This window comes from Thamnophis sirtalis, unplaced genomic scaffold (genome assembly GCF_051295495.1).
Source record: "Thamnophis sirtalis isolate CommonGarterSnake01/CBP01778 unplaced genomic scaffold, rThaSir2_p1.2 scaffold_4, whole genome shotgun sequence".
NCBI lineage: Eukaryota > Metazoa > Chordata > Lepidosauria > Squamata > Natricidae > Thamnophis > Thamnophis sirtalis.
The window spans coordinates 26625820-26639159 of NW_028261384.1; the positions used below are offsets into that span (position 1 = coordinate 26625820).

Here is a 13340-nt window from a genome sequence, read left to right on the forward strand (position 1 = left end):
TCATTATATTTGCCAGCATGTACTAAGGACTGTGATTCATAAGTATCTTTTCCTATGGCAAGAGTGGGGAAAAGTAGCTTGTTTTTTTCATAGGATATTGACATCTGGGTTTTCAACTCAAGAATAGAGCCAAAAGATTTGAAAGCAAACTAGTGAAACTGTAATTCTGCCTGGGAAGAACTACTGGTACTTCCAGAGTTTTACAATGCTTTAGATTGGCTAATAAACAGTAAAAATCACAGGTTCTTCCAAAATCATTTTTTAAAGCTGTATTTATTAATAACAGATAACAAAATATGAATAATACATTGTGTGATGCAGCAATAAAATGTAGCCAGCTGTGGGAATTAATTATTTTTTAAAGAAGCATTTTACACATATGTAGTCAGAATAGATTAAGTTGTTTTTGGTTAATAAAATGTCTGTATAATTTAAGCAATAGTTGGTTAATAATTCTAACAATGGATTAACTATCTTAGATAATTTGCACTTTTCTGGTTCCTGTAGATATAAAAAGGCATTTATTTCTTTTTCTTTATAAAACAACAGTTTCCTAAGATAAAAACATAACAATTTAGGCACATGCAAAAGAAAGAATGTAAGAAGGATGGCATATGCTGATGCTTTATTTATTCTTGGCTGCTAGAGGTTTACGGCTGATCTTTTTGGACTTGTCATTGTTCTTTTTTGGAGGTTCGGGGTTTGCCTGCATGTGTCTTCCATAAAGGCTGCAAAGAGATTACACAAATCACACCGTTAGCCCTATCAGTAACTCAGCGCTTTCAACCCAGCATGGAAAACATTTTGTCTAATAATGTCATTTTTTAATGAAAAGCAATTCACCCAGTTTTGAAATTCCCTATAACATACAAATCTTGAAATATATATATTTGCATCAGAGCTGGGAGGAAAAAGGAGACAGCAAAACAACAGGGAAGGCAAAATAAGAAAAACTTAAAGTCTTAAAGGTTTGGAGACACTGACAAAAATTGGATTAAACTAATAAGACAGAATGGCGATATCAAGGAAAGTGAGCTTGCAGTCTAACTGGAATACTCAAGGGCTTGATAAAGTGACACCAAGCAATAGTGCCAGCTTCTCACACATGATGGATTGCTGGAAAAGAGCTACCAACACATCAATGCCACATTAATACAGACCCCCTGATTAAATGTTGACGAAGTATCCTGCAATTAAGATTGCTGGCACTCACAAGAAAGCTAAATAGACTCTAAGCCTGAAAGGATTTACACCGAACACCAGAGAGCAATTAATGGATAATTTATGAGTAATTCCTACTTAAACTAAAATTAAAAGCCTTCAAAACAAACAGGATGCAAATGTAAGACTTGCTCTGTTGACAAAGTGTCTTTTAGAGGTTGTTTGAGGTGTCAAGAGAGAAAGGGTTCTCTAAACTTTTTTACTTGGACAACAGCCATACCAATCATAAAATATGGTAACAAAGGCAAGCAAAATCTGGTATCTGTTATATATCATACATATGCCACCAAGCTCAGCATATTCAACCTTCAAAACAAATGTTTATATTGACACTCAGAGAGGATAATACTTGGAAACCTTAATAAGGTAGATTCATACATACCATATGTGTGTTTCATCCAATTAGTTCAGTAGATTTTGATTAAATTTAAGGAAACAGAAAGGGCCTATTCTGACAATTCCTTCCCTAAAGGGTGGTGTCTATCTTGTTGAACATGACTTCTTACTCACATCACTTAGGAAAAAGGTAAAAGAAATTGCTCAATATATAAGTGATAAGTTCTTGAGATGTAAGGTTTAAAAACTGTACTGAACTTCCTAAATCAGAAAGGTGCAAAAGGAGGATATCCCAATGCCTTTTCCAATCTGTCATTCACTGGTTATGTGTGGCTTCTAGAATTCTGAAAGGCCATATCCCAATCATTTGCAAAGGAGGTGTTGGGGAAGGCAATGTTACCAAACCTGTTATATATTAAGGAGATACATATATGGCAATGGCACATAAACTTATATACTACCCCATAGTGCTTTAAAGCACTCTCTGGTTGGTTTACAAAGTCAGCATCTTACCCTCAACAATTGTTTTATATTTTACCAAACTTGGAAGGATGGAAGGTTGAGTCAACCTTGAGTCATGCTAGTATCAAACTCCAGGCTGCAGATAGTTTGCCTGCAGTACTGCATTCTAACCACTATGCCACCAGATGCATGTTTGCATCTGCATCCATCCATCCATCCGTCCGTCCGTCCATCCATCATCCACCCATCCAGTAGTCCTCAATTTAAGGCAGCTTGTGATCCAAATTCCATTGGCAATTCTTAAATGAGTCACCCCAGATTTTAGGGCCTTTTTGTATGATTCTTAAGCGAATCATTTCAGTTATTAAGAGCCACTGTAACTTTAAACAGTTGCTAAATGAACAGTTGTTAAATTGAGGACTATCGATATATGATTCTCAATGGTTGCAAGGCACAACTCTAACGACTCTTAGTCAATTTCTGACCAAGATCTAGATCTAGTTTTGGATTCTGAAGCAAAACTAATCGAAGTATAAAAGTTCAGTTCTCACTGTGATACAGTTTCTGTCCCAAGCTTCTCTTCTATCATGTCACAAAATTGAAAAAAGATATTAATAATTTAACAAAGGGACTCCGTAGCCAGACCTATTTGCAATTTCAGAATACAAAATATAGCTTCCTTTCGGTGATTTTGTTGGAAAAAGATGATTATTGAATAGCAATGATAACATGGCTGCAACAATGAAAACGTCCTTAAAATGACATGGCAGAATAATGCCAAAAGTAATTGTTTATAGTGTGTGGGTGCATTAACTACATTGCACTAATAATGTATTAGATCTTTACACTACAGAAACACAAACATGGAAAAAAATCGGCTTTTCCTGAACACAGGTAGAAGTGGGAGCCCCCCACCTACGTTGGTGAATTGAATTTCTACTGATAAGAAGTTTTTGACAACTTAAACATAATCTGCTTTCCTGTAACTTTTTTGCTCATATTATGCATGGCAATTTTTATGTAGTATGTCTTCAAGTCCTTGAAAGAGAGGCTAGCATATCTTTGCTTTATCCTTTCTTCTGAAAGCTACAAAACAGGCAGGTCCCTCAGCATTTCTTTGTAAGACTTAGAATCTGTTCATCTGGATTCATTCTTTATGGATTCATTCCTCAGAGGGCAAGACCGAAAGTTCAAGATTAAAACTAGAAGGAAACTGGTTCAGAAAGGACATCTACGCTATTAGACAACAGAATGAGACTGACAAATGAAGTCACAAGCGAAGGATGGTCATCTTTTAGGGTGCTCTAGTGAATCTTGCATTGAGCTAAGGAGGTTGAATGAGATAATGATCTCTGACGCCTTTTTCAACTTTGTGAATCTAATATTTGTGACCCTTCTTTACATCTGTTCTTTTTTTTTTTTAATCTTACAATTTGTTGCCCGTGCATAGTAATGTCTAATAAAACTGTATGCAGAATATAGTGGAACTTATACACCCAATGAATCAGAAATTATTAGAGCTGTTCAAATCCTTTAAAACAGGTGCTTTGGAATGATAGCAATGAATACAAAGCACCTCTTTTTGAATTATTAAAGCAGCCTTGTCATTTTACAGACTCAAGTGGAAACTATTCCTGGCTGATTGTACGTGTCGGTCTCCAGTGGCTGTGCATACACATGCAGACAGAGAAACCGCTACCGGTGGTTTATGTATGCACAAGGAAGGTGAGCATGCAAGGAAACTGCTAGGAAATCTTTGAAGCATTTTGTGTGTGTGTGTGGAATATGTGCACAGATTTAGAGATCATACATCTATTGATGAAGCCTAAAACTGCATTTGCCTTTTCAGCAGTCTTATCATTGTGCTGACTCATATTCAGCTTGTGATCCAATACATTTTCAAAATGCTTTTCAAGTGCACCATTTCCAAATCTTTAGAAGCAGGAATTCTCTGTGGAGTTAGGACCCACCTATAGATTTCCCAGACAAGAAACTAAAAAGATATTGGTGCTATAATTGCAACTGAAAATTGGCAGAATCTTTCTAAATCACTAGAAAGTGATATGCAGATTTCTTATTAAGGCAATGGGTACACTGTTTTCCAGATTTTAACATGAATCTGAAAATATGTTTTTTTTACAAATAAGCATCTTGATTAAATAAGTTTTTTCTAGCTTTTTTATCTTGGTTATAGAAGTGGTAATAAATGCATACTTGCTGAGAAGTCTGCTACTGGATGAAATATGCAAATCTTTATTTTATTTTTTTAAAGGTACCTAGTTCGCTAAAGAAGCTTGTTGTATTCTCTTTCCTGCCCCACTGAGAGTAACAAATGAGGGTACTCTGGCTGCAACAGCAAAACTAACAATAAGGGAGAAAGATGCTCATTAAACTTCATCATTCTGTCCACTTTAATGATGCCTTTACTTAATAAAAATTCCCTGAACAGTTGCAGGGGTATTAGGCAAGGCCTTTGGTTATGTATCAGAGGTCTGAGCTGTCAGTGGCAAAGATGCAGTTCAGGAGCTGCATTCCCAAGAGGACAGGGCAAATACAACCTCCTTGTAATAAATGCAGAGAGAATCAATAACTGCAGCTTGGAACATTACTTAAGCATTTAAGGAAATAGGTGATCTGTCTAAATTAAAGTATGAAGTGCTAAATGCTACAATTTAAAACATAAATCACCATATTTGAAACTCTCACACGTTTCAGCTATAAATCTTGTTATTTGTGCTTGTAACTTTTACGTGGTATAAAAGGAGTGGGAAATATGGAAAATACCTTGAATGAATTTTCCCTTCCTCTCCACTTAAATCTTTTGCTAAACGCAGCAACAGCCACCAGCTATGTTCTCTAACATAATAGAATAAAGAGAAACAGTGACCCATCCAACATCTGTACAAATTCATTTGATATGCCAGAGACAATGTGTGATATGTTTATGCCTGGATTTGTTTCATCTGTCTGAATGCACAAGTGTGTTATTAACTATCTGATAACATATTTATTTTAGGTTATGAAGATCCGGCAGTCCATTAGAAACAGCAGCCTTAAATTCTCAAAATTCACTTCGCAGGGATGTTTTAATGAATGTTTAGAATAATACAACTATGTGGTGCAAAAATATTTGTAGTAAATAATAATCAAACCCATGCATTTCTGCAGGAACTCATGATTCTCCCTGACCATTTTATAAGCCCAACAATTCTGTTAGCTAGATTAGGTTGAATGAAAGTGGAAGGGCTGGTGAGTCTCATGGTTGAACAGGGATTTAAAGCGGCTTTTCCCTGATCCAAGTCCAACATTCAAACCAGAAAAGCTCATTATCTTTCACTTATACTAGAAAAATGATGGGCAATAAAAAAGTAAGTGCTAAAGGATATGGATGCACAATCATTTTCTCTCTTGTTATCTTTCTGCTCTGAGTAAATTATTTGGAAGTAGCTCATCTCTTTTTCATTTTCCTTCCTTACCAATTGATAATCCCTTTAAATCATTCATGGGTGATTTAGTTATTATCCCTTTATTTACTCTTTAATCACTTATGAACTGGATATCATGGGCACTCTGGATCTCTGTAAAGATAATAAATCTATGAAAAGGACCCACTTCTGGTAGATGATTGATCCTGAAAGCTTTGTGAGAGTGTGAGAAATCTCCTAATGATTTGGCAGGCAGTTCTGATTTGAACCTGTTGCTTTTTTGGCATAAGGATGTAACCTAAGCTCTAACTGAGATTGCCCCAATAAGGATCTGCTCCCTGTTTTCAGAAGTGTTATGAAAAACAAAACATACGAGAAGATGCATAGAAATGATACTGGCATAACATCAACAATGAATATAACTGAGGACCGGGGAATATGTCCTACACAATAGAGAGCAAATCATGCAAACATCTTTATTCTTAGTACATTTGCAGATTTCTGCTCAAGGTGTTCCACAATGACCCTTCTGAGGAAGAATTGGCCTGTAAGGCCACTGTTATTTTATCCCCTCAAATTACTCAAGATTAAAAGAATACATTGCTTTGTAATTTAAGCACTGCAAACCAACATTCTCAAATCAGAACTGCCTGTCAAATCATCCCCAGTGGATGCAAGGTTTTTAATCACTTTTGAGTTTAATATTTTGTACTGTCTCTTTAAGATTAAAAAAAGAACATTTACAATTTACAAGCCTAGAAGTCACTGGCTGAGCTTTCCTTCAATCTGTTTAAAAGAAATGAAACTACCTCTTCAGTTTTATAAGGTATTTATTTATTTTGTAACTTTTTGCAAAAGAGAGGAAAGGAATGACTTTAGATTTTAAAGTTGTTTCCAAACAGTTTAAATACTAAGGCTTGGTGAAACTGATTTAAGGAAAGATTTTGAAATGAATTAGAAAGAGAAAACCCTGGGAAAAAATTCGGCTACTTTAAAGGAAATTTTTGATCTATGAGTGAATGTAGTGATTGAACTTCTTAAAACTTTACTGGAACAAAATATGGTTATTGAAGATGAACATAGCACTTTGAAGACAACCGAAATGGACTTTAAAGGAGACTTAAAATTACAACTTACAAGAAAGAGATGGAAATAGTGGATCTACAGTGGATCTGGATGATCATTGAAAAATCAAGAGATACACAAATAATATACCCCAAGAACAATGCGAACTATCCTTTTGAATTAAAAAAGATTTACTGAAGTTACTTCATGAAAAGTACAGTATAAATGGACTTTGATAAAAATGATAAGTTCAACAAAAGAAACCAGACAAAAGAGGAATTGAATTTTTATCTATGGGATTTAAGAATCGTTGGGAGGAAGAAGGGGAGGGAGAATCACAAAAATAATTGCTATTGTTGATTAGGTTGAATGCTTATCTGGATTGGATCGCTTCTCTTTTCGCAATGTTCAATGATGTAGTTGATTAGTTTGTAATATTTATGTTTCTACACTTTGGATATCTAAATAATGGCTTATTATTTCTGGTAATATTTAATAACTTTAATTATTATTATAGTTCATTCCAGTCAATCAGATGTTTAGACTGGATTTAGTGTTTTTATCCACCTATCAAGTCCTTCCTATGGACCTGAAATAGGTGGTATTATTATTATTATTATTATTATTATTATTAATATCAGCTGCTCTTTCTCAGATTTTTTTTGAGCAATCAAACTCTCCTTTTTAAAGCAGTGAGACACTTTTATGATATAACTGTTCCAAAAATCTAAAGGGCATTAACTTTAGTATTCTGCAATGCACTTCCCACAATACTTTTGGAGGGTCAGTACAAAAAAATACTAGATGAGCAGAGATTATTGTGATTCTGTGAACAAGGGCTAATTAGAATTACAGCTCATGATCAGTTATACTGCATCTTCTATAAGGATTCATGGACTCACTTTATAATACCTCATCTAATAAAATACTGCAAAATCTCTTTTATGTACAACTGCTGTTATCAGATCAGTACGAAGTAGTTTCTTTGAATATGGTCAAATTTTGTTATATTGTATGTAAAATTAGGCAGACTCTAGCCATCCACTGATAATGTATCACTAATCATAATATATTATTGTCTGTTGTTATTATTATTGTTGCTGTTGTTGCTTTATTTGTAATGTTGGTCTGTGATTATAATCAAAACTGAATTGAATTGGAATAGGTATTATTATGGTTCATTGCATAATTAGCCAGATCTTTAGTGTAGCATTTTTATCCCACTCATCAATTGTTACGAGGGGTTTTAAACTGTATAGAAAGGGAGATTATATCTCTCTCTTGTTAAGTATTTTTGTTAATTTTTATTGGACCTTTGTTGAGCAATAAGACAGCCGAAGGTTTAGACATGAGTTTATAGAAAATAGGATGGGATATGGAATGACGTATCTGGTTATAATTTAAGAGACAGCACTAAATTGTTAATGTGGAATATGCTTGCTGGGACTGAAGGGGAAAATTTTCTTATTATTATCTTTTTTGAGGGGAGATTTTTTTTTCTTTCTTTCTTCCTAGGTTTATTTCTTACTTACTGTTAGTATTAATGCTTAATAAATTAATTATACAGATACAGAAATTTTCTTTTTTTCTTTTCTAATGGCAAAAAAAGGATCACAGATTTAACAACGTATTGTATTTTAGAAGGAATTTATACCTTTTATTGCATTCTCATGAACGCCACTAAACAACGCAAAGCTGAAAATGAAAAATGTAAGTTACCTTTATCAACCTAAAAAGGAGATAGTCAAGTGTAATCCGAGTCAGGCTCCAATCCTTTGGTAATTTTCCTTTCCAATCTTAAATCCACATTTTAATTGGCTTGCCCCACTTTTTGTTTTTGTAAAAGCCGAAGATTATAAAGGGAGTTATTGACAGATTTCCCTATTTAGCACACACCTCCATTATTAGCTAATGTGAACATCGAGCTCCTTCCCTTCAGATACCCAGTATAAGATTGTGTCAAAGTAACATAGATGGTGGGGTGTGGCTTTCAAAACAAAGTTATATGATATTAATTACAGGGCAATGTAGGTAACAGAGAAGCATCAGCAATTTTTCATAGCTATTACCAATGTAAACAAGGTGGACTGGGAGTCCATGTTGGTGAATGTCACTTCCTGTAATGAATACACATCAGTTAAGTTTCTCTCTCTTTCTCTCTCTCTCACACACACCCCTCTCCATTATTTTTATTACAACCCTCCCCCCTTATTTCTTATATTTTAAAATGGCATTGTAGATCAATCCTCCAGCTAATTAGTTCCTTGTTTTAACTGCTTGGAGATAATCATGTACTAAAGATGTATAGAGTGCCAAGTAGGACACTGTCAATTAATGGGGGTGGGGGAGCACCCAATTAAATGAGAGTATAATGAACTGTAATAACATTGAAACAAGAGGACCCTGAATTCCTGCAACAGGATTAAAGATCCTTGGGGTTGCATCCCAGCCAAAGAAATTCTTCCCAAGGTCCAGTGATTTCAGGTTGAGTCCTATAGGATCACAGGAGGAGAAGGGAGTCTTTTCAGTCCCTTCATTGTAGAATTCTGTGTTTGCAAAGTATAGATGCTATCTTTGTTTGTTTTAATGTTTAACAGCATACTACAAAGTTCCTTATAATAGCCCTCCATGCCTTCCAGCAATGAACTCTAGTCACTTGCTGGCTATTCACAAATTATGTACAAAATATAGATTACAGGAAAAATAGCAGTCTACATCAGGATGCATTTTTTATTAACTTGACGTGCTCGTCTGTTACATTCAAGATACATGAAATTTCAATCGTCTCCCCCCCCCCCCCAATTTTCTATACAGCTCTATAGAAGTAGCCCTCAGCATGTGACCAGTGATCATTCAAAAGTTATGATGGACCTCCCTGGGATACTTACAACTCTATTCTGAAGTTCTGAACTCCCCCTGCAGCCACTTGGCTTCATTTCAGGTGTTGAGCAACTGACCTGTATTTATGACTGTTTGCAGCATCTTACAGTCACGTAAGTATGTTTTATGGCTTTTTTTTTTTTTTTTTGCTGAAAACTGGCATTTATTTTCAGTTTTCCATGACCATGGTTGTTACTTTACAACCACAACATTCAGTTAATGACCCCTCCAAGGTTGTAAAATTGGGTCACTTACATGAATGATTCATTTTATGACCATCACAACTTAATGGGCAGGCTCCATTATGGTAGTAAGTCAAGAGCTATCTGTAGTAAGGCTAATTATAGATGTAGGTTGTGGTTGCTTTTTAAAATGTATATATTTATTTATCAAATTTCTACACATTCAACCCATCTAATCTGATTATGGGTGGTTTAGTATTGCAGGACCAATTAATCCAATTAATCACCAGTTGGGTGATTGGGAGAATATGCTTGAAATTCCTCACTTCCTTAATGTGCTTTTTCTTCTCTACTGATATCTCTGCACTCTGAAACAGCCTTCCTATCAAAATTTGTTCAGCTCTTCTTTACTGTTGTACTTTAGCAAAAGTTATTTAAAAAACAGGTTATTTTATAAAGTTCCAAACATTTATGTTTAAGTTGGGTTCATATTTAATTTTTATAACATGTGCTTCATTGTATTTTTATTGCATTATACATGGTAAATGGCATGTATATGTCTAATAAATAAATATATGAAATGAAATGGCCATTAAACTAAGTAACAATGACCCTTCCATGGTGAAAGGAAGTCCTTGACTACTGTTAAAGGGAATAATTACTTTGGTGTTTGTACTGAAATCAAAACATGATGAGATTGAATAAACAAAAGGAAGAAAACCATTCCGGAAGCTTTCAGAATTGATCTAATGTGGGCAATACATAGCAGATGAGTCATCCATGGTACCTGGCCCATTTTTGGAGCCTCCGAAGAATGTTTAAAATATAGTGAGATTTTTCTTTTCAATAAAGCAAGGAGAAATACATATAAGAGTGTTAATTTCTTCTCTTACATTTTAACTGCTCAAAATTTTTCTTTATAAGTTAAAATTTAGGTCAGAAATGCACTTCTGTGACAGAATACAGATGTAAATGTAAGAATCCAAATCACAGTTCCTGTCTACAACTGCATCATAATGGGCTAGATCAGTGTTTCTCAACCTTGGCAACTTGAAGATGTCTGGACTTCAACTCCCAGAATTCCCCAGCCAGCATTCGCTGGGTGGGGAATTCTGGGAGTTGAAGTCCAGACATCTTCAAGGTTGAGAAACACTGAGCTAGATTGTGAAGATTGGAGGGGATAACTGGATTAACTGGATTTTGTTGTTCAGACAAAATATAGAATAAGAGAAAATCAAAACCTTTTTCTTTTTTTGATGGACCGCTAAGACAGCCTTTTAGCCGCTGTGATTTTAAGTTTCTTTGAATTAAAAACCAGGCAAACACCTATTTATCTACTAATTAGGAATAACAGAATGTATATTGAAGCCCAATTCATTCAGATTAAAAAGCCTGCCTTAGGATCTCTCTGCAAATAATTTTTCACTTACATGATGGAATCTGCCCATTATAGTAATAAGCTATGATAGTTGTAAAATGGGTCACCCAATTTTATTATCTTCTTTTGAGGTGTTTGTTAAAACCTGGCTGTTCCGACAGGCCTGGGGCTAAAGAGCTTTCGCCCCCCCCCTCGAATGGTATGATTGTTGTGTGCTTTTAAATTGTGTATTGTTCTGTTCGTCTTTTTTTATTCCTTATCTGTACCCCCTCCCTTGACTTGGATTGTGAGCCGCCCTGAGTCCCCTTAGGGGAAAAGGGCGGAATAGAAATATAATAAATTCAATTCAATTCAATTCAATTCAAATGTCATGGTCATAAAGCAACACTATAGTAATCAAGCAAATCAATGGTCAGCTTTTTTAAAAATCAGAGCTAAATGCCATTTATTTTTTAGAAAAAAATAATACAAAACATAATCACGTGATTGCAGGATTTCAAGTAGCCATCAATGCAAGTTGGTTGCTGAGCATATAAAATACAGTCATGTAAAATCCTTGGGGAAAAGGGCAGTAATCATAACTTCGGATCTGGGTCATAAGAATCCCTGGAGAGGTCTTTGTAACTTCAAATGGTCCCTAAGCAAGTGGTCATAAGTCAAGGACTACCTGTATACTTCTCAAGATAGCTACCAAAAACATTTTGATCTGATAGAACAATGTAATTAAGTACGTAACAGAAATTATAAGTGCAAGTTCTACAAATTGTAAATATGTAATTGATGCAATGTTTTAAAAACTGTAATTAGCCACAACAAGTTATCATTTCTTACAAAGATATACTGTTCATTTATGCAGTTACTAAAATGTATTACATCTAATTCCCTCGGTTAAATGCTTTAAGAATCATTGGCTATAGTTTAATACTGACATCCTTGGAAGTTTTTGTGATGCTATTGATTGGTTGTATAAATTGAAGCTGCAGTATATTAGGGTTAAAGAAATGTTCGCTTATGCATTCAAAGAAAATCTATGCACATAAGTGTATAGGAATAGCAAATGCTTCTCATATTTCTGCCAACATATCTAACTAATCATAAAAGAAAGAAAGAAAATGATCTTTGATGCATCCATTTGCTGATGGATGATCAGAGGGAATGGAAACTGAAGCATGAAATCTTAATCCTGAAGACATTTTCATCTGCAGCCAAATCACCAGGGAAGGAATCAAACAACTTTATTCTGCAAAGTTTGTGACAACACTGTTGACTTGGCACTGCTTTTTTTCTTAGTTTATCTTTCTGTCGATGCTCAAATATTTATTGCTGAACTGTAGTTCACATTGACATCCCTGTTATACCAGGTCATGTTTTATTTCAGCATGAATTAAAGCAATAATATTTTCCAGCTATAATTTTGAAGCGTGCCATTCTATCTATACAACCTCACCAAAGGAAGTTTAGTACCAATCGTGTTCCCTACAATGAGATTTTACACTGAATGTCTGTAATGCTTGTAAAATGTCCTACTGGAAATTGAAAGAAACTTCCCTGGCTAAAAACAATTTCTAAGCCTAGATGAAGAAATACCCACAATATATTCACAAGCAGTAAGATATAGGAAGCTGCTTTCTATGGTCACTTACATTTATTGTTAGACAATTAGCAGAGAAAGGGAATATGGCCTACAGATATCTGAAGAGATGTTTTGCTCCGTATTAGAGATATATAGGAAAAAAGAGATTTGTGTGTTGAATCTCTAGACAGGAGTCTTCAACCTGGATCAGTACTGTCTGTAGCCTGATAGGAAGTGGGCTGCACAACGCCCACTGGAGGTGAACAGTGAAACGCCCACTGGAGGTGAACAGCAAAACCAAAACCATCCCCTCCCCTGGTCCATGGAAAAAATTGTCTTCCACAAAATCATTTGAGTGGTGGGCGAAAAGTAAAACCAAAAACATCCCCTCATCTGTAGAAAAATTGTCCCCCACAAAACCAGTTGAGTGTCGAGTAAGTGAGCGAAACTACTCCCTCCCCCCCAAATCTGTCTAAAAACTGTCTTCTACGACACTGATATCTGGTGCCAAAAAGTTGGGGACTGCTCTAGAGGGCGACACAACAAGAAGTTTATACATATAGTGTGTACATGCATCCCTAGCAGGGTATGGAAAGTGTGTAGCAGGGTATGGAAAGTGTGTAGATCTGTGTCTTAAGCAGGGGAGAGGAGTATTTTAGGAAAGACTGAAGATATGGAGAAAGAGTTTTATAGAGTGAGTTGTAGTATTTTGGGCATTGAAAAACTGTTGTGATTCAAAGATATTGGGAATATGTGATCTGCCCTAGGGAAACTGGTTGCATCTATGTGTTGGTGTAGGATAGGGGTGTCAATTTCAT

General features: G+C 35.3%; 1 protein-coding gene across 1 annotated transcript in view; it reads right to left on the minus strand.

The window, feature by feature from the left end:
- Window positions 1–254: 254 nt before the first annotated feature.
- RSU1 (Ras suppressor protein 1) overlaps window positions 255–13340 on the minus strand; it is an 82959-nt gene continuing 69873 nt past the window's right edge. Inside the window, exon 9 of the mRNA XM_014059613.2 lies at window positions 255–728. Within this exon, the coding sequence (XP_013915088.1) occupies window positions 626–728 (103 nt within the window). The 3' untranslated portion in view covers window positions 255–625. The remainder of the gene's footprint in view (window positions 729–13340) is intronic.